Source organism: Triturus cristatus, chromosome 2_1 (assembly GCF_964204655.1).
Source record: "Triturus cristatus chromosome 2_1, aTriCri1.1, whole genome shotgun sequence".
In the NCBI taxonomy this organism is placed as follows: domain Eukaryota; kingdom Metazoa; phylum Chordata; class Amphibia; order Caudata; family Salamandridae; genus Triturus; species Triturus cristatus.
The window spans coordinates 82790985-82817951 of NC_140581.1; the positions used below are offsets into that span (position 1 = coordinate 82790985).

Here is a 26967-nt window from a genome sequence, read left to right on the forward strand (position 1 = left end):
ATTATAATGACTTCTACCTCAGACATACTACAACTTGTTTTGCTTCTCTGCTTACACTATCAGGTTCCTTTATTTTTTAAACACGCATCTGCAATAATCGATGAAGGAAAACACACTCCGTTAAAGAGCAGTTTGAAAGGACACAAAGCTATCTGTAGGAGGCTCTGTTGCATCACACATGGCGCCGTTCTTTACTTGTGTTAAACTATGCTTGGTTCTAACAGGACCCCTAAGCATCTTGGCTAATGGCCACAGCTCCTAAAGCGAACTGATGAACAAGGAACGTCTAATCAATACTCTTATGCACTATAAATACTCAAAATAAGTCCGATCCAAATGTCTTTTGAGTGTCAGGTTTCAAACCCGATGCTATATCTGGGAGTGACCCCCTGCTGCTGAAAGAGAACCTGTTGGGTTTTCAGGTTGCAGATGTGCCTCTAGCTGGTAGCCTGTTGATACCTGTCATACCTTTGCTGCAGGCTGTGCTGAACACAGCTCACTATGGAAAGTGGCCCAACTACATTTGAGCACTCAGTCATTGTAAATACAGATAACAATGGGATACTTGCATACAGATAAATGGCGCTTTGCATATGTAGAAAAGATCTCCCTGGATTTCCTACTTGCTGATAGTCTAACCCTCATTGGGACCATCGAGCTGTTACTTGGTGGGCCACGTTCCGTCTTCAGAAACTAAAGAATTTTAAGCACATTCTGTATCCTCAGGATCAGAAACAAGCAGTTGCAGCCACAACAGTTATCTCTGCCGTCCTAACTGCCCATGCGGGACAAATGTGTCCCACCTCTGGCCGTTCTTGATGCGACTTCCAGGTTTTAGCACTAAAACAAGCATTTGCATTGCAATAGGTCTCGCATTTAGGCGAGTGTTAGATATTGGCATTGTAAATGACAATGCCTTTTATTTATGTTTTAAAAACAAAAACAAAAAAAAAGGCATTGTTATTTGCAATGTCAATAGCTCAAACTCACCTAAATGTGAGACCTATTGAATGGCAAATGCTTGTTAATTATTCGTGTCAGCTTTGTATGGCTCCTCTCTTCTTACAGTAACCATCTGGTTGCTGTGATTTCTGTTAATATTTTATATCAGGAATGTTATTTATAACTTTTTTGGGGCACACACGGTCCGGGGAGCTGAAAGTGCTTAATAAAACTTAGTCTCTAAGGGTTGGTGGAGTTTAATTCTGAGCCCTGGTGTGGTTTCTGGGGTGGACTCACACATTACAGCGGAAGTAGGGCACATGGCTACCTGTAGTATGTCTGAGTTGAAGTTTGAATACCCAGCACCTGCTGCAGCCATGTGTAGTGGGTGTTCTTGGTGACCTGCCACATCCTGGATGGATGCCTGCTGGAAGGTGCCACCTCATGAGCTGACTAGCTCCCACACTGGACATAGCTGGAGCTTGCCTTGCATTTGCATCCTAAAAGGCAGGATGTGACATGCTTTTGTCCTGCGTGACGTCACAGCCACATGGAATAGTGGCTCTAAGTTCGTGCTGTGGCAGCCTGAGTGGAAGGACATTACATGTTTGGATCTATATTGGTCCAGGGGTTTGTAGCTTCCAAAGTGTACGAACGGATGGATTCCTCCAAGCAATGATTTAAGAGATTCCGGCTCCTCACACCTCATTGTTCAATGAGTCAGTACTGAGTTTAGACTCAATGGTGCGCAGTTCCATCCTATGAGATGGAAGGGCTTCTTATTTCTAGACGTTGAGAGTGTGTCTTCTGTTTCCTATACCTATGTGTACTTGAGTCAGGGACTTGTTTTACTCATTTATTGATAGGATGGCACATCTCTTGTGTCGTAAAGTTATGATGGCTCTTGCTTATTGGCGCGTCGATGGTCGATGACGTGTGCTAAGATTTTGCCTCATTTCTTAGCAAAGGTATGGGTTGTGCTGAGTCTTCTGTAGATGTGACTCTGCTCTCATGCAGTACTGTATATATAGGAAAGAGTTGTGGTGTAAGTGAAGCTTCACTGCTCCTATTCCACTCCCCGCCCGGCTGTTGCTGGACCTGCTGATCTTGCTGCTGCATCAGCTGTGAAAAATAGCTCCTCCCAAGTAAATGCGGTTTAAGGGACCATGCAGGGGTCCTCACTTAAAAGGGATTTTATTTAGCATTTGATTGATATCTGTCTACTAGAATAAGAAAAGCCTCACGTCACAAAGGTGTGACATGAAGGAGGCCCTGCCAATTAGCATCACTGTGATTGGTGCTGTGCATTCAGATATCCCATCCTAAATAAAACAAGCATCGGCAAAGCTAAGAGTGCTTGCTATTACACATAATTCCTTTGGAAATGCTTGCCTTTTTTCCAGATAGTGACCATGCATTAATACCTTTTGTAAACATTTTTAAACGCACCTGTTCAAGGACTAAGTTGGTCTGCCTGTCTCGGGTCTAGCACTGGGACACTCATGTAGTAACTGTGCGCTTTATAAGTCCCACCATTCATTCACTCATTCAAGCATATGTGCTCCATCATGGTGGACATCTTGGAAGAAAAATGATTCCAAGATGGCCACTGTGTGTGCATGCATATGGGGTGACCATTAAAAAAGGTTTGGTTTTTTTTGCCTGAAGAAAAATCATTCAAAGATGACCACGACACGTGTACACGTCCTCAACAGGCAGCACCTTTATATTCATTTTCTTTTTAAACAAAGGACAATACAAGATGGCCTCCACACATGTGCATACATAGGCATCCATGTTTCAAAATTAATTTAAAGACGGCTGCCTACCAATACAGAGACAGGCTTTAATGAGAGAGTAAGGGGGCTTGATGAGAAGTGGGCACTGGATTGCTAATTAATTTATGAAGAGAGTGGGGCAGCCCAAAGGAGGGTGTGGAGGCGGGACACACATACACAAAAACAGGGAGAGATCATAGTCATTCATGCACTGCTTGTAAAGTTAGGACAGCAGAAGAAGGCTACAACTCAGACACTCAAAATACAGTGAGACTAAAATTAACCTTAGGTGGAACAAACAAAAGAATATGGAGGAAAGATATCAACTCAAAAGGGAGGTAAGATAGACAAGAAAAACGTCAAACCGTGAGCAAGTGTTAAACACAAAGAACACTCTAAGTCTACATAGGGTATAACTAATCTGTTCGCCAAATGACAGCTAAAGCTGTGTGCAAGTGAGAATTCATAAAAGGCTGGATTGGTGGTGGAGGTGAAACATGGTTTTTGAACAGTTTGTGCTGCACCCTGTGCATTAAAAGTTCACCACCTGCGAGCATGACATATGTAGCCAGATAGAGAAAGATAAAGTAAGGGAAAGAGAGCAACAAAGAGCGAGCAAGAAAGCAAGAGATAGAAAGGAGAAGAGAGAGACAGAGAAGGAGAGAGACAGCATCAGGGACCGCAAGCAAGAGAGAGTGGGCAAGAAAAAGAAAGAAGGAGAGCGCAAGCTGTTGAGAAAGTGGGCAAGCGTAACAAGAGAAAGAGAAAAGACAGAGAATGAGATAGAGGGAGAGAGAAACATAGAGAGCATGAGAGACTGAAAGATATGGAGAAGGAGAGAAAACAACAGCAAGAAAAACACAGAAAGTGATCGAGCCACCTAAAGAGAAAGGAGAGAGAGAGAGAGGGCTCTACATAAGGCGAAATACCTAGAAGCTGTTACCTTAAACTCTCTGCTGAAACCATTGGTTTTGGTTGCTGGGTCTCGCTCTTTCAGTGCTGAGACGTGTTCCTCAATGTCTTCGACTGGGACCGCAGTAAGACCACACACTGCACCTTCAGTCAGCGCGTCGTATAAAAAGACATACTGGTCCTGTAACAGTAGACACCATACTTTCCATCAGAGGCCTATGTGAATAGCGAGGGGCTCTCAAATACATCTATGAATGAATATTTGACCATCAATGCAGTCTGGAGGCAACACAGTGGTGGCTGGCATCTACGGAGAAGAGATGGATCTTGCAAAATAAAAAAAATAAAAATGTACCTGAACGCGACGTCCTTTGTTTCGGTCCTCTTCTCACCAACGGAACTGGATGCAGGAACTCCCTTTACCAATCATGGTGCAGCTTTCATGCAGCATGAGAGCAGCGCCCTGATTGGAGAGAGTGGCTTCACTCGGCGCTCCACAGCACTCTGGGGGCATGCACTTGCATATAACCCAGGTGTTTTAAGACAGCTGGGTTAGAGATGTTTAAAGTGCGCATGTGTAGCTGGCCATCACTAGACGGCTGGCTAAAAAGACATTGCGCACTGTAAACAAATGCATAGACAGCCCACCCTCCTCCCTGCTTCTATAACTCAGCACTGGCCCCGCCCCCGTCCTGACGCTCTGTTTGGGACGGGGATGACAATTGATATGGTAATAAGTTACCATTTTATTTTTCAGGGTTTTGGGGGGATTTTAAGTGGGGTGACGCTCTTCCGCTCCAACGGAGGAGCCGCCCCTGAGGCAACACACAACAAGCATAATACAACACAACCCAAAGGCGCACAAAATAACTCCACAAAAAGATGTAATTCACTATTAGTTTTGCAGTTAGACAGGCAACAATAGACCAACTTTCCTCATAAAAAGCCTTTAGAAATGTTGATGTTGCGAGGAAAGGCCAAATACACTAGCAAGGGCCCATACTTTCATTCTTACCTGACCTCACTCCCATGGTACAGGAAGCCCAGCGCAAGTTCTCGGACGTCAAGAACACACTACGCAAGCTGTGTCTCAAATATGCCACGTGGTACCCGGCGCCACTCCGCGTCGAGGTCAATGGGAAACCCCATCGCCAGTGTTAAAATGATAGACACTGGATAGGTTTGAAGAGGTTTGTTGGCATACAACAGCATCCCCAACAGACACTGCCAGCTCGTCGGTCCCACAGTCTCCAACTGTCTCAGTAGAGACATTACCATGGAGACCTAGAACACACAGCACGAGCAGGAATGCAAAGCATAACAAAACAAGCTACCGCAATACCCGCTTTTTTAACACCCCAGCCAATGTGGTGGACTTATGCAAACATTATATTGTGAACCCTCTAGGCTCCCAACGGAACACTTTAGAACATACACGCTCCCCTCCTTTGCTGATTGATTTCACTGTGGCTCGTTGTACTCCGCTACTTTGTTCCTCCCTGGCACTACTGATCCTGAGCCTGCTGTGACATATACCCATTTTGTCAACAATGCTCCATTTGTCACCCCAAGCCAATTCCTGGATATATCTACATATCTCCTCACTCTTTGTGCGATGCCTATCAGCTTTGCAACTATTAGACAGTTCCGAACTGAAATGTCTGAGAAGTTGCATCCCAAAAATCTGTTAGGTTTGGTATTGTTTAATTTGTTGTTTTTATGTTTTAGGGATTTGCTGAATAGTTTTATGTCTAGTGTGGGTTGGGGGTAGGAATTGAGTTTTTATTGATTCTTATAATGTGGTTTCTTTCCCATTGCAACCCACATACCTACTGAACTACACATCATCATGGTCTGTACCACTATGCTCACAACATGGCGTTAAGATAGCCTTTCTTCAAGAGACCGATCTTTATCCAGACATTCCCAGTTGTTCGCACACACATGGGGCACTGTATTGCTTGATTTTCCCGGCCTTTCTGTATTGTAGAGCGATCAATATGACTTCAGTCTCTTTCCATCCAAGTCTAAGGACTAGAGTAGTGAATAGGGCCTATCTATTAGACACTTTGACACAATCCCGTGCTCCTACCCATAGCTCAGGGCCTACATACATAGCCTAGGGGATAGATTCGTTAGCATTGAGGATAACTTGCCCTATAGTGAGGGTATTTCATAGAGCTGTGCTGAATTCAGGCCTGGTAGGCCTCAAACGGGAGAGACTCCATCTTTCTTTCTGCTCCGGCAGCTTGGGACATTTCTAGAGGGAGGGCGATGTTTTAGTTACGGGGTGTTATTCGCTCGGAGAGAACCGGTTCAGGCCGGCCCTTATCGAAGGATTGTATTTTTCTTCATGCCGAGGACACTACATCAGGCCGGCCGGCTGGGAAAGTGTCCTTGGTACGGGGAGGTACAGGAATTTGGTGGGCGGCAGGTTTCGAGCTGGAAATTTCCATGAGGGAATGCACTTCTATATTAGTGAAAGTCTGAGTTAGATAAGGGCACTTGCTTCTAGACCAAAGGCGGCATCTGGCCGTTAGCAGAAAAGCTATTACTTATTCCAGGGAAGACAGATGACGAACTTGAATCTAAAGAGGAGAGAGTAGCCGATGGGGAAGAGGTTCCAGTGACTCGGAGAGGGAGAAGGGAGTAGACCCACGACTGCGGAGGGGTGACTTCCAGGCGAAGCCGAGGCATAGACGAGAAGGGAACCTAGATGACCATTGAGCACAGGCTACATACAACCAAGGTGACGTCGACCCCTTTTTCTTTGAAGTGTATAACTTAACCTTTTACTTTCCTTGCAGGTTGTATATATGATGTATTTTGCAAATGTGCATGTGGCATTTAAATAAAGTATTTGGCTTGTCGTGAGTTAGCATGTGTTGTGTGTCTTTATATAGGAGGATAGCCTATTCTTTCAGTCAGAGTTAACGCAGCATGAACAGAGGTTAATCCTGGTCAGGTAAGTGATAACTGGATGAGGGGGAAACGAGCCCCTCAAGCTAGAGAACAGGTTGTGCTTAGCTAATAGTCTTTGTGTGATCTGATATATAGTAATCCCGATTCCCCTGTCGTGTACTACGGTAATAATAGGATGGGCTCGTGCTAAGGCTGCCGTCTGGTAGGAGATTCTGGGTCTGACTGAGGCCGCGAGACTATGTGTGTTGCTGCCGTCTGGGTAGGAGATTCTGGGTCTGACTGAGGCCGCGAGACTGTGTGTGTTGCTGCCGTCTGGGTAGGAGATTCTGGGTCTGACTGAGGCCGCGAGACTGTGTGTTGCTGCCGTCTGGGTAGGAGATTCTGGGTCTGACTGAGGCCGCGAGACTGTGTGTGTTGCTGCCGTCTGGGTAGGAGATTCTGGGTCTGACTGAGGCCGCGAGACTGTGTGTTGCTGCCGTCTGGGTAGGAGATTCTGGGTCTGACTGAGGCCGCGAGACTGTGTGTGTTGCTGCCGTCTGGGTAGGAGATTCTGGGTCTGACTGAGGCCGCGAGACTGTGTGTTGCTGCCGTCTGGGTAGGAGATTCTGGGTCTGACTGAGGCCGCGAGACTGTGTGCGTTGCTGCCGTCTGGGTAGGAGATTCTGGGTCTGACTGAGGCCGTGAGACTGTGTGTTGCTGCCGTCTGGGTAGGAGATTCTGGGTCTGACTGAGGCCGCGAGACTGTGTGTTGCTGCCGGCTGGGTAGGAGATTCTGGGTCTGATTGAGGCCGCGAGACTATGTGTGTTGCTGCCGGCTGGGTAGGAGATTCTGGGTCTGATTGAGGCCACGAGACTATGTGTTGCTGCCGTCTGGTAGGAGATTCTGGGTCTGACTGAGGCCGCGAGACTGTGGTTGCTGAGATCGCAAGGCTGTGAAGTCTTGGTATCGATATATAATAGGAATTCCCTGTCCTTAGGTGGTACATATATATGTGGTTATTTAGGTGTAAAGAGACCCTAGGGAGGGGGTAACGTTCTGTTTTGGGTCAGAAGGGCTCTGTAGAGCGGGTTTCACCCGATCCGAAAACCCAAGCAGAACATTTGGCGTCACGAACTGTTTACGAAACCTGTGTGCGTTGTGATTGTCTTGTGTTTGCTTTCGGCGTGTGCGTGGTTTTCTTTGCATTCTTTTTTATATATTTGCGTGTATAGTTTTTTTTTCTCTCTCTCTTTCTCTCTTCCTTTCCTTTCTCTGCGTTTCTTTTTCTTTCTTTTTCGCGATGTTTTCTAAGAAATCTAAATCTACTCTTAAATTGTCCGTTGATATTCCCGGATGGGATTCAACGCCTTATGGTGCCTTGGCCCGTGAGTGGGCTGACTCTACTGGTCTCAGTGAAAATTGGAACTCTTCTTTGGAGTCGGCGGAACCGGCTGACGTGATTACTTGTTTGCAAACGACACCTGTATTGAAGGGTGAGGAGGTTCCCGCTTTGGGGCGCAGAGGTTGGGTTATTCTGTCTGCGTATCGGATTCTGCATGAGAGATTATTGAAATTGCAGGTCTCTCTTAAGGATGTGGAATCACACTTTGTTGAGATTCAGAATTCTAATACTTTATTGCGGTGTCAAAATAAGTTGCTTTCCGACAAACTTGACACTTACCAAACGGTTGCCGAAAGGGCGGCTGTGCGGATTGCTCGTTATAAGTACAAGAATAGGTGTGGTCGAGTTTCGACGCGTAAGGTGCGTTTGGTCGTGGCGAAAGCTGGACTAGATTGGAACCCTGATGAATGGGATGGTAATATCTGGGACTCGAGTACATCTTGTTCCTCGGGCGAGGAGTGTGCTACGCATGAGTTTTCTCGTTCCCGTCATGAAGGTAAGTCTACTTCTCGCACCTCTGATGGTGCACCCCGTGATTGCGCTCGTTCTTCGGGCGGGATCGATGCTTCTTACACTGATTGTCCCTCTACTAGTACTGCTCGGGCTCCTTGTGATGCTCGTCCCGTGGTTTCTGCGCATCCGGTTTTTCGTCGGAAGTTGCAGCAGTCTCCCAATGCTCCGCAGGGTGTTTCTTTGGACTGTTTAGAAGATTTTACCCAACAAGAAATTAGTGATATTTTGCAGCGCTTTCGGCAGCGAACTGGTGAGGCCTTGCTCACATGGATGGTACGCCTTTATGAACTAGGCGCTGCTGGTATTATGTTGGATACTGGCGATTGTTTGAAGTTTTGTTCTTTGAGTTTGGATTCTACTGTGCAAGATCATTTTCGTAACTATAATGGTGGTGGTCAAATTTCTTTGCTCCAATTGGCGACTGAGGGTTGCAATTTGAAGTATCCTACTGAATCTGACTGGCCTGTCAATGACAAGCCGTGGTATACCTTGCGTGATGCTGCGCAACGTCTTAAGGAGGAAGTGATGAAAACGGCTATTTTTCTGGGCACTGCTGACAGGTTGCTTGATGGGATGTTGACTTCTTCTGTGCGGAATCGTATCATTCGCTCTTCCCCTGTTGCCTACAAGCAGGTCATGATGACTTTGTTGATTAACCAGACTGGTAATGTGCTATCTACGGTGTTGGAATCGGTACGCCAACTCGGTGAGTTGGGTGAGTGGTTTAAACCTGAACGTCAGTCCCGGCCTGACACTCGTACCCCTGGTGAATATAAATTTACTAGACGTGATATCTTCACTGGTCTTTTGGCTGATGGTGTACGTCGAGCAGACATTGATGGTGAGACTACTGCTCGTTTGTGGGAGATGTTTCGCAAACGGGGCTTAGATCGGAAGGAGGGTGCCCGGCGTGTTCGAACGACTGACTGTGACCGTGGTTGTTCTGATGGTAGCGGTGATGATGATCACCGTGGGCGCTCTGATCGTCGTGATGATCGGCGTCCTGTACGTGATCTGTCCCCCCGTCGAGAGCGGGACAGGGAGAGAGAGGGGGAAAAGGAAAGGGGGAGAAATGATCATGCTTACAGCAGACGTAGAGATGATAGGGATCAATCCCCTGAGTTGAGAAGGAGAGAGGATCGATACAGTTTGGCCGATCGAAACTCGCAGTACAATGCAGAGGACAGGAATCCATTTCGTAATAGAGATGGATATGAACAGGAGGTACCGATACCTAAGAAACGTGAGAGTCTTTATCCTGATTTGTCCTGGTACACAGAATGCAGTAAGAATGACTAGGAAATAGGTCAAGCTCCGGTACACAGATGGGCTCACAGAGATAATAGACCCTATGTAGATATTGATATTTATTGGAGACATCGTAATATCCAAAGGGCCCGAGCATTAGTTGATACAGGAGCGGAGGCCACTCTTATTCATGGAAAATCAAAGAAATTTACAGGGCAGCCTTTTACTATTACCGGATTAGGAGGAAAAGAAACCCCTGCAGTTCAAACTTTGCTTGAAATGAGAATAGGTAGAATCCCTAGAAAGGAATATTCTGTATTAGTGGTGCCACTCCTAGAATTCATAATTGGAATTGATATTTTGAAGGGAATGACGTTGCATCTTGATGATGGGTGTTACCAATTTGGAACGACGCATTATATCTCGTCCAGACCTATACGGGTTGGTCGTTTAAGGATGCCCCCCATACAAGTTCCCCAGGCGACCAAAGTGGTTTGTCAGAAGCAGTATCGTATTCCGGGTGGTCATGAAGAGATTAGTACCACCATTCAGGAGTTGGTTGATGCAGGCGTTATAACTCCAGTTACTTCTGCTTGGAATAATCCTGTTTGGCCGGTGCGTAAAAGTGATAATTCTTGGCGCATGACTGTTGATTATCGAGAATTGAACAAACACACGCCCTCTTTGACTGCTGCAGTACCGGATGTTATCACCCTGATTGAAAGAATCCAAACACATCCAGGTACATGGTATGCGTCCATCGATATTGCTAATGCTTTCTTTTCTATTCCAATTGCCCCTGAGTGTCAGGAACAGTTCAGTTTTACGTGGAACGGGCGTCAGATGACGTTCAGAAGTCTTCCTCAGGGCTATGTGCATAGTCCTACAATTTGTCACCGGCTGGTGGCAGAACATTTGGCTGAAGTTCCAGTTCATCCCAAAATTCAGATATGTCATTATATTGATGATGTTTTGATCCAAGGCGAAACACAAGAGGATGTTCAGACACAATTAGATAGAGTCATTGAGTGTCTGCGTGGGAAAGGTTGGGAGATCAATCCGGATAAATTACAAGGTCCGTCTCAAGCTGTAAAATTTTTAGGTATTAATTGGCACGAGGGACACCGCGAGGTGATCCCTCAAGTTAAACAGAAGATTCTTGATTTTTCGGTTCCGAGGAATAGGAAGGAAGCCCAGAGCTTCATTGGTTTATTTGGTTTTTGGCGCCAGCATATTCCTCATTTGAGTCAAATATTGGCCCCTTTGTACCGAGTTACACGTAAAAAGAATGCATTTGAATGGGGTAGGCAACAGCAAGATGCATTTAGTCTGGCGAAAGAGGCAATTCAACATGCTATGGATCTATGGCCTGTACGTGATGGTGATGTGGATTTGAATGTGTCTGTGCAAGGCCCTTATGCAAATTGGAGTCTGTGGCAGAAACAAGGCAGGAGTAAAGTACCGTTAGGGTTTTGGACCAAAAAGCTACCTGATGCTGGTGAGCGTTATACACCCTTTGAGAAACAGCTACTTGCTTGTTATTGGGCTTTGGTGGATACCGAGCAATTGACTTTGGGACATGACATATTCTTGCGTCCTGAAATTCCTATTATGCAGTGGGTTTTGAGTTCACCAAAAACTCATCGAATTGGGCATGCTCAGGAGGCGAGTGTGATTAAATGGAAATGGTATATACAAGACAGGGCACGTGTGGGTCCGAAAGGAGTTGCGTCTTTACATGAACAAGTGGCGCAAGCACCATCGACTGAGACTGAGAGTGAGTGTTCCGTACCTTTAGAACAGGAGTCTCCTGTCAAGTGGGGTAGACCTTTTGATGATTTGTCCGTTGAGGACAGGAACCATGTGTGGTTCACAGATGGGTCAGCGAAGTTTATTGGAACGACACGGCACTGGAAGGCGGTGTCTTATAATCCGGTCACACAGAAACTGTTGAGCACAACTGGTGAAGGGAAGAGTAGCCAATTTGCCGAGCTATATGCTGTTTACCAAGTTTTGAAACAAGAGTTACCTGGTGTATGCCACATTTTCACCGATTCCTGGTCCACTGCCAATGGACTGGCTGTTTGGTTGCCGACCTGGCATTCCCATAATTGGAGGTTACACTCCAAAGAATTATGGGGAAAAGAGTTATGGCAAGAGATTTGGGAAATGCTCCCACAGAGTACTGTTACCATCTTCCATGTGGATGCTCACACCCCAATCGACTCCCTTGACAAATTTTTTCATAACATTGCAGATGAGAAATCTAAAATTGCTGAGGCAGTGGTGGACAGACAAGATCCTGATATTGCGGGATTGGCGAAATGGGCACACCAGAAGGCAGGACACTTTGGAGAGAAGGCCACTAGCAGGTGGGCTGCTGATAGAGGAATTTATATTCCCCTGGATCTAATCAAAAATGTTATTTTACATTGTCCCGTCTGTCAACATATCAGACAGCGTAAAGTACCCCAAATTGTTAGAGGCCATTTACATCGCGGGAAACTGCCCGCTCAAATTTGGCAGATTGATTACATCGGACCCCTTCCCATGAGTAGAAATTGTCAATATGTTTGCACAATTGTCGATACATATAGTGGCTTGCTGGTAGCTCTTCCATGTAAGCAAGCCACCCAATTGAATACCATAAAAACATTAGAATTGATTATGATGTATTATGGTGTGCCATTCCAAATTCAATCTGATAATGCATCCCATTTTCGTGGAAGATTGGTACAGGAATTTTGTGTGGAAAATAATATTGAATGGATATTTCATATACCCTACTACCCGCAGGCCTCAGGCCTGGTGGAAAGATTGAATGGCCTGTTAAAGGATCAGTTACGAAAGTTAACAGATGACAAGTATAAAAATTGGCGAGATTTTTTACCCCAAGCACTATTGATCCTGAATAATCGTCCTTTTTTAAATGCTGAATCTCCACTTATGCGTTTGTTTCCCCCAAAGGTTGAGACTATGCCTAATGTAATAAATGAAACTGTGATGTATTGGGAAATTACTTCCGGAGCTCTGGCTCCATGCAGAGCGACCCCAGGGTCGGCAGGTTTAGATTTGCATGCTATGGATGACACCGTTCTGGAAAGTAAAAATCGGGTCATCATTGCTACCGGTGTTGGTATTCATATACCACCGGGAAATTTTGGGTTGATCGCCCCTAGATCGGGGCTGGCTGTAAAAGGCATCCAAGTACTTGGAGGGGTTATCGACAGCGACTATCAGGGAGAGATTAAGGTACTTCTGCTAAATAGCAGTGAGAATGACTTGCTGATACACCGCACCGACCGAGTGGCTCAATTACTCATTATGCCTGTTTTCAGTGGTGAAATAATGAAAGGCACTGCCCCAACTTTGCTAACTGTACGTGGCCAGAAAGGCTTTGGCTCTACGGATAACCCTGGGGCCAGGGTTTGGGTGCAATCGCCTAAGAATCCCCCTGAACAAGCAGAGGTTATTGCCACCAGTCAGGATAATACCATTTTGGTTATGAGGCCAGGGAAAGATAGCTGGGAAGCTGTCCCAGCTGATAAATGTTATTTAAGAGAATGATTAATGCCTGTATTTGGTTCTTTTTCAGATCATTCTTTGGATTGTTGCTGCAGGATGTGTCGGCAGTGGACTCCTTTCGGGCTGGTACGACAAGAGAGGAGGGATCCCATCAACCCGGGATGAACTGGGAACCCGAGTGTTGCGTTCCTTCAATGCGTGGGATTCGTCATCGAACTTTTGGACGTTACTGGCAAAAAGAGTGACTGATGCCCCTCACTTCTGTTTGACACCGATGAGATCTGTGCACGATATTCTTGCAACTTGCCTAGTTGCTGTCCCCGCCTCGCTGGAGACTTTAATCAGTATCTTTAACATTTCGAAGGCTCGTCCGAATATTATCCTGGGTGATTTTGCTACCCATGTATATTGTCCTTTGTGTACTGAACTGCCGAATGAGCAACTTCCCATCCAGTCCCAAATAATTACGTATAATATTACACAAGGTGACCTATGCTTCTTTCTCACATGTAATCCTAATGCAATTTCTGAATGTCTACGTCTCAAGTTAAGAGGCGCCACTTCCTTTACATCTCACGAACGAACTTTGTGTTTCCAGAGGACACCGACGACATGTATCTCAGTCCAGAACAATATGACTTGCAATAGTTTGGTAGTTACTCCCAGTCACTATCGTGCGATGTTGCTACCTGCCGGATGGCTTTTCTCATGTGGTAATGCTTCCTGGCCCTACGTCCCCGCAAACATTTCCGGCGGCCCGTGTGCCATTACTAGATTGAGTTTATTAATGTTTTCCTCACATCCGAATGCCAACTCTCGTGTCCTTCGAGATACAGTGATGTTACAGGAGGATTGTGACTCATCTTTGCATCTATATTCCAAGTCTGAATACCTTAGTCTAGCTGTTTCAATTATTGGTGTTCCTGCTTTGGCGGTTTACAATGCCAAATCCATTGGGAAAATGGCTTGCTGGATGGTTAAATCTATTAATCATACTTCTACAGTCTTATTTGACTTGCTATTAGACGCCCAGGGTGAACGTAGAGCCATCTTGCAAAATAGAGCAGCCATTGATTATCTTCTGCTTAAACATGGACATGGTTGCTCAGACTTTGAAGGCCTCTGCTGTTTTAACCTATCTGATCATACACAATCCATTCGTGCACACATAGATAAATTGCATGACTTAACAGATGAAGTTAGAAAACACATTGATCAGGGCTGGTTTGACTGGCTCTTTAATTGGTTACCGGACATGCATATGCTACGCCACATATTAGGTGGCATTTTGATTGCTATTGCTGTTTTGATTTCTATCTGTTGTTTTATTCAGTGTATCCCTTCACTGCTTCAATTCTGCACATCTGGTACTAGACATAGATCGGTTAGTTTTGTTTCATATTATTCTTCCACCGATGTCAGTTCTGTTTAATAAGATGTATAATAGACTGAAGTCAAGGGTGAAATGTATTGCTTGATTTTCCCGGCCTTTCTGTATTGTAGAGCGACCAATATGACTTCAGTCTCTTTCCATCCAAGTCTAAGGACTAGAGTAGTGAATAGGGCCTATCTATTAGACACTTTGACACAATCCCGTGCTCCTACCCATAGCTCAGGGCCTACATACATAGCCTAGGGGATAGATTCGTTAGCATTGAGGATAACTTGCCCTATAGTGAGGGTATTTCATAGAGCTGTGCTGAATTCAGGCCTGGTAGGCCTCAAACGGGAGAGACTCCATCTTTCTTTCTGCTCCGGCAGCTTGGGACATTTCTAGAGGGAGGGCGATGTTTTAGTTACGGGGTGTTATTCGCTCGGAGAGAACCGGTTCAGGCCGGCCCTTATCGAAGGATTGTATTTTTCTTCATGCCGAGGACACTACATCAGGCCGGCCGGCTGGGAAAGTGTCCTTGGTACGGGGAGGTACAGGAATTTGGTGGGCGGCAGGTTTCGAGCTGGAAATTTCCATGAGGGAATGCACTTCTATATTAGTGAAAGTCTGAGTTAGATAAGGGCACTTGCTTCTAGACCATAGGCGGCATCTGGCCGTTAGCAGAAAAGCTATTACTTATTCCAGGGAAGACAGATGACGAACTTGAATCTAAAGAGGAGAGAGTAGCCGATGGGGAAGAGGTTCCAGTGACTCGGAGAGGGAGAAGGGAGTAGACCCACGACTGCGGAGGGGTGACTTCCAGGCGAAGCCGAGGCATAGACGAGAAGGGAACCTAGATGGCCATTGAGCACAGGCTACATACAACCAAGGTGACGTCGACCCCTTTTTCTTTGAAGTGTATAACTTAACCTTTTACTTTCCTTGCAGGTTGTATATATGATGTATTTTGCAAATGTGCATGTGGCATTTAAATAAAGTATTTGGCTTGTCGTGAGTTAGCATGTGTTGTGTGTCTTTATATAGGAGGATAGCCTATTCTTTCAGTCAGAGTTAACGCAGCATGAACAGAGGTTAATCCTGGTCAGGTAAGTGATAACTGGATGAGGGGGAAACGAGCCCCTCAAGCTAGAGAACAGGTTGTGCTTAGCTAATAGTCTTTGTGTGATCTGATATATAGTAATCCCGATTCCCCTGTCGTGTACTACGGTAATAATAGGATGGGCTCGTGCTAAGGCTGCCGTCTGGTAGGAGATTCTGGGTCTGACTGAGGCCGCGAGACTATGTGTGTTGCTGCCGTCTGGGTAGGAGATTCTGGGTCTGACTGAGGCCGCGAGACTGTGTGTGTTGCTGCCGTCTGGGTAGGAGATTCTGGGTCTGACTGAGGCCGCGAGACTGTGTGTTGCTGCCGTCTGGGTAGGAGATTCTGGGTCTGACTGAGGCCGCGAGACTGTGTGTGTTGCTGCCGTCTGGGTAGGAGATTCTGGGTCTGACTGAGGCCGCGAGACTGTGTGTTGCTGCCGTCTGGGTAGGAGATTCTGGGTCTGCCTGAGGCCGCGAGACTGTGTGTGTTGCTGCCGTCTGGGTAGGAGATTCTGGGTCTGACTGAGGCCGCGAGACTGTGTGTTGCTGCCGTCTGGGTAGGAGATTCTGGGTCTGACTGAGGCCGCGAGACTGTGTGCGTTGCTGCCGTCTGGGTAGGAGATTCTGGGTCTGACTGAGGCCGCGAGACTGTGTGTTGCTGCCGTCTGGGTAGGAGATTCTGGGTCTGACTGAGGCCGCGAGACTGTGTGTTGCTGCCGGCTGGGTAGGAGATTCTGGGTCTGATTGAGGCCGCGAGACTATGTGTGTTGCTGCCGGCTGGGTAGGAGATTCTGGGTCTGATTGAGGCCGCGAGACTATGTGTTGCTGCCGTCTGGTAGGAGATTCTGGGTCTGACTGAGGCCGCGAGACTGTGGTTGCTGAGATCGCAAGGCTGTGAAGTCTTGGTATCGATATATAATAGGAATTCCCTGTCCTTAGGTGGTACATATATATGTGGTTATTTAGGTGTAAAGAGACCCTAGGGAGGGGGTAACGTTCTGTTTTGGGTCAGAAGGGCTCTGTAGAGCGGGTTTCACCCGATCCGAAAACCCAAGCAGAACAGGCACTCATCGATATTTTTTGAGTTACAGTACTTACTCAAGGGGGGGTTTGAATCCTTATTCATAAGTCAGTTCCTTTTACCTTTCATACTTTCTAAGAGGACCAGGACGCCAGCTCAAAAGTGGGCAGAAATACCCTGCTGATCAACATCAATACCCGAATTTCGACTTCCTGGAATTTTTTCAAACTATATACTCATGGGGCGAATGGAATCCGAGCTAGTAATTATGGGTGGTGGTAGTAATCTGGTTCTCAATCCTGTTGCTCACTCCACTAGTACACTCCCGGCGTGCAAGTCAAACGCTAGGTCGATCCTGCATCAGATCATCGATACCTATAGCCTCACAGATGTCTGGCATATGCATCACCCCACTACTAAAGATTATAAATGTAAACCTCACCTTATGAAGTATGGACACAGCTATATTATTCGCTCGTGTCCGTCAATGCTTCCTTATGGACCAGTGATGTTAAACACTTGCCTCGCACCCTATCAGACCACTGTGCGATGGTCCTTCATTTAGATATTCCCTGCAGATTATCCCTATGACCCCCGGTGCTTCCCGAGTGATGACTTGCATGACCAAGTCTTCCGTTCTGAATTAAATCACCCTGTTGTCGAATACTTAGCTTTAAATGCAGACACAGTATCATTTCAGGCTAGCTTCTGGGAGGCCTTTAAAGCCTACGTAAGTGGTGTCTGTATTTCTAAACATGCAGGCATTCTCTGAGATATTCCAGGTAATCTGGAACGGATCGAATCGACCCTACATGATATTGATCTGGTGGATTTACATTCTGATAACCCTCCCCAATTACATACCTGCTCCACTTTATTGTCTGAATTTCAGGATCTCGTGAGAGAGAGGTGGAATATTTGGGAAAATACGCCACAGCCTGTAGGTAGGGTGAGGGAGAAAGGCCGAGACATACACTCACTCACTTGCTTCGGCCCAGTCGCCTCACCGGGTTCATTACTGAGCTCCCACTGGAGCGGTACTCATAAATAATGAATGCGTACTCTCAGAACTATAGTGATACTATGAACAACTTTACAGATCTCGCTCCTCAGGAGCAAAATCTGACAATGAAAGATACCTCACTGAGATTGCCATGCTTTGGATCACAGATGGCCACCGTAGTTTCCTTCCCGAATCTATCATGAGCAACAAAACAGAACAAGCAATCAATATTATGGATGGCACTAAGGCCCATGGCCTTGATGGCCTTACTGGAGCCTTTTACAAAGCATTCAAAACCCTTCTTACTCTGCATTTACTTGCTATGCTTACAGATGCTCTATCTACAGGATCCCTCCCCTGCTCTCTTCGTGACACAGTACTGACACTAAAATTGAAACCTGGCAAATACCCACACCTCCGCCCTTCCTATTGACCATTATCTCTCCTCAATGTAGACAATAAGATCTTTACTAAGGTCCTAGCCACTCGACTCTCACTGCTGATGTGACACATTATCTTACCACTGCAGTTGGTCCACACAGGTCCGACTCCTTTAATTTTAGAACAATCTATCTGTGTTAAACTGAATCTCCCCGATGACCACTGCATTACATTGGGACTTCAACCATGATAGGCTTAAGCAGAATGGGCAGCACTTCGATGATCACAGCAGCTGTCTATTGAAATCTGCATGCCTCGTGAAATCATCTGATTGGCGCACATAGCAATGCAGCTCTAGCTTAGTAATGCAGCAGTGTTCACATTGATTCTGTACTTATGGAAGTGTCATAAATCCCAAGCTGACTGGTGATGTGTGATATTGGATACTTAGTTCTACCTTTCTTCACCCATTCTTGCCTCATCCCTCAAAGTGGTCACTCTCCCGAACCCACCCTGGTCTGCACCATGTTGACCCTTTTCTCCCGCATCGTCCGAGTACACTGGAACACGTCCACCTTCTGCTCTGCTTGGGCCATCTTCAGAAGGATATCCAAGGCGATGAAGGTCCCAGTACGGCCAATCCCTGCACTGAAACCACAAACATGAAACAATATTTTAAATTAAGAAGACCACCGCACACTCTTCCAGACCAGACGCCTGCAAGTGACAGGTTTCAAACACAGCAGGGCCAATTCAGTCTTTTGCTCCTTTGAGGTTCTTATTAGACCTTGGATGGCATTTTAATTACGCTAGAGTGATCTTTGCAATTTTGGAGAGTCCACGTTACTTTTTGATGCGGAATTACTCATAATTACTCAATTACTCCTGCTTGTGTAATTTGGGGGTGAATTTCCTACAACAAGAACACATTTAGAAAGCATGAGAAGCTGTTCTCACTCGCTATTCATGTTCTGTTGCATTTAGCGCTATTTCATAGATCAAAATGCATGCTTGTGTAATTTTGGATGCAAGGGACCATTTTTGGGCTATGAAATAGAGCTTAACGCAGACTCACTCTTCTGGTATAAGTCTGCATATTCTTGCTGAATTCTTAGGTACTACTGCGTGATTATGCTACATGAAATTATGCATGTTTCACCCACCTCTAGTTCTTTTCATGAATGCCATTGGCTTGTGGTATTATACCAATCATGAAGTGAGTAGTTCTCCAGAATTGGTATCTTTTCTACATACATAATATTGGATTATCCCGTATTACCAGCTTTGGAATCCTTGGTAGTTAATAGATAAACAGCAGTGTTCATATACACTCAATAAGATTGCTTTAGGCATATGCTTTAGGAAGGTTAACCGCCTGATTATGTTACTCAAACTCTAGCATATGAGAGGACAGACACAGACAAACAGAGCTCAGCTCTCTTTATAAGCTTCATTTGAGAAAATGCCTTTTTTTGTGCTGAAGCCCCTCCCATATTTTTTTTATTTTATTAATTGCTAGTGCCCAGCGTACGTGCTCTTATCCATTAACATGTAGATATTGGCTAATCGGTCATTGTCTATTTAACTTTCTAACAAGGCCATAGTATATGCTGCAGAAAATACACCAGTGGGATACAAATTTTAAATGTCACCTGTGGACTGCGGCACATTTTATGCCAACCACTAACTAGTGTTACAAGGAAAACATGGCTTCAAACCTTCCATTGTGGCATGATTGTAACAGTTTAAACTTGCAAACTGACCTGGTAAAATAACCCTTTGACAGGAGAAAAACCTTACTTTTTAATAATAATAAGTCATCCCTATGTAGGCCTTGTAGGCCACAAGGTAGGGTGCACGCTATTAAAAATGGGACTCATAGAAATGTAATGACACCATCTCCCTGCTGAGACAGGCTCCAAAAATCAATTTTGACTGTGTAATGCTCTGGCAGGCCAATGAGAAAACTAGAAGTACAAATTAAAATATGAATTCTACATCTCACGGTAAAGACCAGCTAGAAACATAATTCAACCCCTTTTTAAAAATATTTATTAAAAGCCAAATTCAATGGTGAAGTTGGATTTTCAATAAATAGTAAGGAAAAGTAATTTTAAGAAAGTTCACGGAGACTACTTTACATCAGCTTTCCAACAGATGTCGATCACATGATTGACCCTAACGAGGAGTGTAAACTGCTCTCAGAGCATGGACAATGCCCTGAGAGTTGTTTTTCTTCTACTGGCAGGAACATGAGATGGGGTGACCCTAGGAACTTAATGAACTTCCAATGAGCCGTGTAAGAAATTGGGTTATTAGTTGGGAGGGATAGAAGCCCCACTTAAATAATGAACCACCCTAAATAAACCTGAGTTTAACTCCATGGTAACTTGGCACAACAGAAGTCGGTCTTAACTTAAAGGCAATGCTTGAAATATTTATGCAGCACTCAAACAGACATGAAAGGGAAAACATAACACAGAAAATACCCCCCCCCAAAATGTAGACAAAAACAGTAAATTTTAATAAATACAATGACACCAACATGACAAAAAACAGTCAGTAGAACCAAAGATGTGAATTTTTCAAATTCTTGGTGAAAATAGTGCACAAAAGCAGAAGCACCACTCGTGGGTATCTGGTCGTACTAGACTGGGAAAAGTGCTCGACTGGGGAAAGTCAGATATGGGGACCAGGTTTGTCCCACCAAGAGTTATCTTTTCAAGTATGTGTGAGTAGCTGCCATTCATGTAAACGGGGGACCACGAGAAGGTGGATGTCGACAGGAGTAGAGGGTCAAATTTTGGGGATGTTTGCTGTTTTGCGAAGAGCCAATCGTTGTTGGAGCTTTGCATTGGTGGTTGACGTATGTCGCTTTCAGTGCGGAGTGCAGGTCTCACTGGAGCTTTGCATTGGGGGCTATCATGGACAGTCCCTGTCAGGTTGAAGTGCAGGTTACGATAGAGCATCACACTAGCAGTCATTGTGGGCGGGCGTTTCTCAGTAAGAAAAGGTCCCTTTGCAGTCGCGAGGCGCCCAAAACATCTGTTTCTTCACCTTGAGTTCAGAGGGAGTACACTAGTGGCAGCCAGGGACCAGGAGGGCACCTCTTTGGGATCAGGACTCACTCCAGCAGAAGCCAGAAACAGGGCTCAGGCAGGTGCAAGTAGTGCTGGTCAGCTGGGCATCAGGGAGGCCTCTGGAAGTTGTGTCCCTGTGGCTGAAACAGGTGGTTAGTCAAGTGATCCTTCGAGCCAATTCTGGGAGCCTGTGTTCAAGGTAAGCAGGTCCAAACTTCCTTCTTCAGACAGCAGGGAAGTCCTTACTCTGAATGTTCCACAGATGCAGAAGTATTCTGATGAGAGGTTCTGGAGCTGCCACTTTTATATCTGGCTCCAGCCTATGTGTGGGGGAATTCCCTGACCTACCCGCAGAACTGGTTCTGGTCAATTCTTCCACTGGTTCTTGCTCCAAATTGTCTAGGGTGACAAAGGCACCTTTGTTAGTGCCTCAGGCATAGCCTTTGAAGTGCAAGCCAGGCAGGGTAGGGTCCTCCCCGGCCATCCTGTCAGGAAGACCCATTCACCTCACACATAGGTTTCCTTTTTTCTTAATGTCTGAAAAGAATATACAGCTCACAACAGAAGAGCCATTCACAGTCATGTGACCCTAGACACTGGCAGAAAGGCACATTTGGTTAATGCAGGAAAATTCAAACTTTCTAATAGTGGCATTTTCAGAATCTAACTACCATTAAAGATAATTTTAATTTACAATTACTTTGAAAGGAAACAGCATTTATCTACTTAGACCCAAACTAAAGTTATCAAGTAGTCTATGCAATAAGGTAACCCAGTGTTAGTCTATGGAAGTGATGGCCTTTCAGCTGTGAAAAATGACTGTTGGTGTTTTTCGCTGTCAGAGATCTAATATTCAGATACACATGTACTACTTTTTAAATACGATGCTCTCCTATAAGCCTTTAGAGCCTACCATAGGGGTGACTTATAAGTCATAAAAAGGAAGGTTATACCTGGCAATACGTTTATTTTGTCACATTAAAATTGAGGTTTAAAACTGCACTACAGGCTACAGTGGCAGGCCTGAGGCTTTTTTGCAGTGCTACTTTAGTGGATGGTACACTGTGTACTGCTTCCTACTAGTAGCAGCTGACTTACAGGCCCTGGGTACATGTCATACCCTAAACTACAGAGGTACAAGTAAATTAATGTGCCAATTAGGTATGGGCCAATTTTACTATATTTTAAGGGAGAGCCCAAGGACCTTAGCTCTGGTTAGCAGGGTTAAAGTGCACAGATTCCTAATGCCAGCAAAAACAAATTCCCAAAGAAATACGGAAGGAAGGCAAAACGTCTGTGGGAATAGCATGTCAGGTCTAACAGGTGTGTCCTGTCACAAGTAAATGTCAGGTGGCATCTGAAAAGGCTCAACCTTTGTCCGCCCTAGTCCGGCTGGAACCAAACCCAGTTGGGATGATAGCTACTGGCAGACCTAGTTTTGAGTGACCACATAGGAGCAGACTGCTCATTACCACTCAGGCTCTGCATAAGGGAAGAAGGGTTTCCCCATATTAGATGGTGGGAATAATTTGAACTGTGGGATTGTTTGCAGTAGCGCAAACAAGAATGGCTGAAAAAGTGGGTAGAGTCGCCCCTGGGAACCTTTACCTCATTTGTCTGGGACAAGCTAGGAGTTGAATGCCTCCACCCACCAGCTGGAGCTAGGCATAAATGTGGCACCCCAAGACATCATCTTCAGAACACTCTCTGGACCTGTGGAAGAGCAGACAAAGGACTGCACATGCTGCTTGGGGGAACCAGAACAGCTGGGTGTGATCCCATGTGTACTGACGACAAAGACGTGGACTCCAAGGATGTGTTGGCTGACCTTCTTTTTGGCTTCAGGCACACACGCAGCAATCTGAAAAAGGCATTTTTCCTGAAGTTCCCAGCTGACCAGAAGCACCTGGACCTGAAAAAACCTGTGCTTTTGGCAACCACCTGATACCCCGAAAGTTTCTAAGTCTTCCCCGGTAAGTCCTTGGGGCCTTAGAAGTGTAGTCCTGTGTCAGTCTGGGCACCAACAAAAAATATGTAAACTCCTAAAATCTTTTCCTCTTGAGCTTCAGCGGGACCTGCCGGAAAAGGAATTCGACCAGCAGTTCCACGGTGTCTGATTGGATTTCAGTAGTTCAACTTTTTGACTTCTTGTCTTTCACCGATACCAATCCATTTTGTGTATTCGATCAGGGATCCATTTCGCTCATCCTGAAATCTCATTTTAGCCCTTGTCTACTTGAATATTGGCTTACCATGGTAACTTTATTTTTTCTTGCACTTTTCCAACTTTAATCTTCAAATAATCAAGCCTACAGTTCTTCTCATTGGATTTTTGCCTTTTGGGCATTGGGACTAAGGATTCACAGTCTCTGTGTTTGTTTTATTTGCTTGCAAAGTGCTATTAAAAGTATGTCTTGAATATATTTTACCAATCAACGGACATGAGCCTTACCTATAACTTCAAGGGGTGGCTAATCCTGTGCTCTTCAACAAGCCATGCTAGCAGAGGGCAGAAACGTTGCCTATCTGGCAGAAGTAGAATCCCAAAACGTGTTATCAAAGCAGATGCAGTTTGCTCCCACTCCTTAAAAGCTGCTTTGTCTTGTATTCTATACTCTTCTGGTAATTAACCTAAAATGGGCTGATACCATGACACATCTGTGATAGAATGGTAGAAGCGTATGTGACTTTCACAGCAGTAACTGCCAAGAAGTTGACTCTATTGCCCAGTGTGTGCTATTTGTGTCCCTCCCTGTCCAGTAGTACTGTGCAAGGTTGATCATTTTTTTTAACTTAGCCCGGGACTACAGATTCTGTTTTCATCTGGTTGAGTAGGCAAGCGGGCGAAGAGTCAGGTGCTTTCTATTTCTTTTCCAGTCTGGCTAGGTTGACAGATTCAATTTTTAATCTGGGAAATGCACTTTTATCTAGATGGGAATGACCTTAATTTCCCGTCTGATATTTGCTATACAATCAGCGAAAGTAAGGTTTTCTCTGTGGATATGAAGGGGAGACTGATCAAATGCCTTATATCATCAAGTGGTGAATGTCTGGCAATGGGAAAGGCATCATCAAGGCCCATATAAGTGTCCAAATCACTTTTTCCATTTTACATATGTGATTGCTAGGCTGATCACGAGCATCACATCACCTCTGTTATATTCACTTTCCTCTTCATCGTCATCATTGTTATCAGCATCACCAACCCCTTCTGCTGGAGAAGAGGCCATCGGAGTATGGATGGCGAATGTTGTGGAACAGCAATTGGTGATTGCCAATGCTGTGGTTGTGCCGAATGCGTGAGTGGCTAGAGCAAAGGTGATTTCTGTAGACTGGGTCAAGAAAATAGAGGCTATCCAGACTGAGCAGTTGGCCCTTTTATCAGTAATCACTGTAGGATGTTTGGTATCATATTTTGAATGTGGTAAGGTTGTCCACTGGACCCTAAACCACAGGTGGGGCAATAGGCAAGTATGGTCTTGGGGCGCCCGATTTTGAGCTTTATTACTGTGAGGATGACCAGGGCGGACCGGAAGTGGGGAAAGACGAAGCCGACCCAACCCGGACCAGAAGGAGACAGCAGTCTAGCGTTGGCTCAAGAGAGCGGGGAGGAGCTTCCGAGAAAAAGCAGAAGGGAGAGACTCAAAAGACGCGGAAGGTGAAGGCGAGGAGACAAGAAGACAGACGGAGTGGAAGGAGAGAAGCAGCGAGGTGCGGAGGACGGCGAGAGCGGAGGACGGCGAGAGCAGAGAAGCGGAGGACGGCGAGAGCGGAGAAAAGCGGAGGGGATGGAGCCAGCAGAGTGCCCTGTACATCGTGTCCATACCCAGCGGGCTGAGAGAGGGAGAAGACGCCCCGGGTCCCGACGCCACGGCCCTGGAGACGGGCCGTGGCATAAGGCGAGTACCCCTCAGGGGAGCGTTCTGGTGGGGGTGGTGGGAAGGCACGGGGAGGTAGGGCACTCGGGTGAAGGTGATTCGTGTTGTGAAATCCTGCACAATCCTTCCCGCACTCACAAATTGGTGACGGTAGCACTGACCTGACCTAAACCCGTAAGACTAGGTATTTACCCAGCCTGTTCTTTATTTTCCCTCCCCTGCCCATCGAGAGTGTCCGAGAGAGCGAGAGAATCCCGGAGAACCCTGAACTGTCCCAACCCTGACGGCCCGGAACCAGGAACCCAGGAGAGAAACCATCTCCTCCACCTTTGTGTTGTCTTTCTAGTTGGAACCTTTTTATTTGCAGCCCTGAACATTCCCATCAAGAGAACCCTAATAAATCACGTACTCCATATCACGACTTCTTGTGTTCCCTTATGCCCTTCCGGCGGCCCTATCCCCTATAAAGTGGTGTCAGAAGTGGGATTTCCTCCCGCCGTGTCGAACCATGACACAACCCGTGCCCGTAACCGTGGAAAGCATCATCAACCAGCTCGGGAAGGACAACAACACCAACAATTGGTGTTCGAAAAGCAGGTCCAAACCACCCAGAAGGATAGGGAAGCATTGCAAGATGCCTTGAGAGATCAAGCCGCCCTGCTCACCACAAACCAGCAGGTTCAGGACACGGCAATACTCCGGCTTACGGATGTCATAGTGAGTGCCAGAGTGCACCCCCATGTCCCTGGGTCCGTTCTCCAAAAGTTCCAGGAGGGGGAGGACCCGACTACTTCTTTACCAATTTTGAAAGGGTCGCAACCACCGCGGCCTGGCCCCAGGAACGATGGAGCCAATATATCGCCCCTCTCTTGTCCGGAGAACTTCAAGCAGCCTATCAGGCCGTCAACCCCGCTGGTACAACAGCCTATGAGGAGGTGAAGAAAGCCATACTAGAGCGGTTGGAGTGTGACCAGGAGTATTATAAAGCTAAGTTTAGGAAGGAAAGATGGACAGCTGGGGACAACCTGCATGCCCTGTACTACAGGATTAAGGATCTGGGCAACTGTTGGCTGGCACCCCACGTGTATAGCATGGAAGAGGTCACAGAAAAGGTGTTCCTGGAACAATTCCTGGACGCACTACCAACAACCACCTGTTCATGGGTAAAACAACATCCTTTCCTAACGTCTACAACGGCAGTGGAGTTAGCATGTGCTTTCCAAAGATACCCAGAGTTCAAGGCCCCAAGAACCACACCTACACCCGAGACAAAGCCCCAGGCGATATCACGCATACCCCCTAGACTTAGTCACCCCGCCCCTGGTCCAAGTGGGCAAGGACCACAATGTTACCACTGTGCCGAGTGGGGGCACATAGTCCGACAGTGTCCCCATCGAGCTACAGCAGCGGAACCGATGGAGGTGGGGTACTCCAGGGGGCGCATCTATGTAACCGGTAAAGGTTCCCATCAGTACAGGAATGATGTTCTTTTAAACGGGAAGAAGCAGCAGGCTCTTCTAGACACGGGGTGTCACGTGACTGTAGTGGACAGAGCCCTGGTATCCCGACCACAAATAAAAGAGAGCGAAAAAGTACATGTTACCTGCGTCCACGGGGACACTAAAGTGTATCCCGTAGCTAAGGTCCTGTTAGAGGTATCAAACGACCCACACCTGAGAAAAGTGGGGGTCATATCATCCCTGCCTGAGGCGGTCATCATTGGCACTGACCACCCCCGATTCCAACAGTATCTGGACAAGACTAAAGGGAAGGACTTGACTTGGTTATAGGAGGCTCCTTTCAGCAACAGTGACCTGGAAGGAAAAGCAGGAAAGAATAGGAAAAGCAAGAACGAAAGAAGGAAAGAAAAGAAGCAATACATACGGACACAGACCTCACACCATGCTTT

At 46.0% G+C, this 26967-nt stretch overlaps 1 protein-coding gene across 2 annotated transcripts in view; it reads right to left on the bottom strand.

Annotated features, from left to right (window-relative positions):
• LOC146863792 (receptor-type tyrosine-protein phosphatase kappa-like) overlaps window positions 1-26967 on the bottom strand; it is a 1244093-nt gene that overhangs the window by 80426 nt on the left and 1136700 nt on the right. For both annotated transcript variants that reach the window (XM_085628087.1, XM_085628078.1), the window contains 2 exons: window positions 18613-18748; window positions 3664-3813 (listed from right to left, as the gene is read on the bottom strand). In XM_085628087.1, the coding sequence (XP_085484213.1) occupies window positions 3664-3813; window positions 18613-18748 (286 nt within the window). The remainder of the gene's footprint in view (window positions 1-3663; window positions 3814-18612; window positions 18749-26967) is intronic.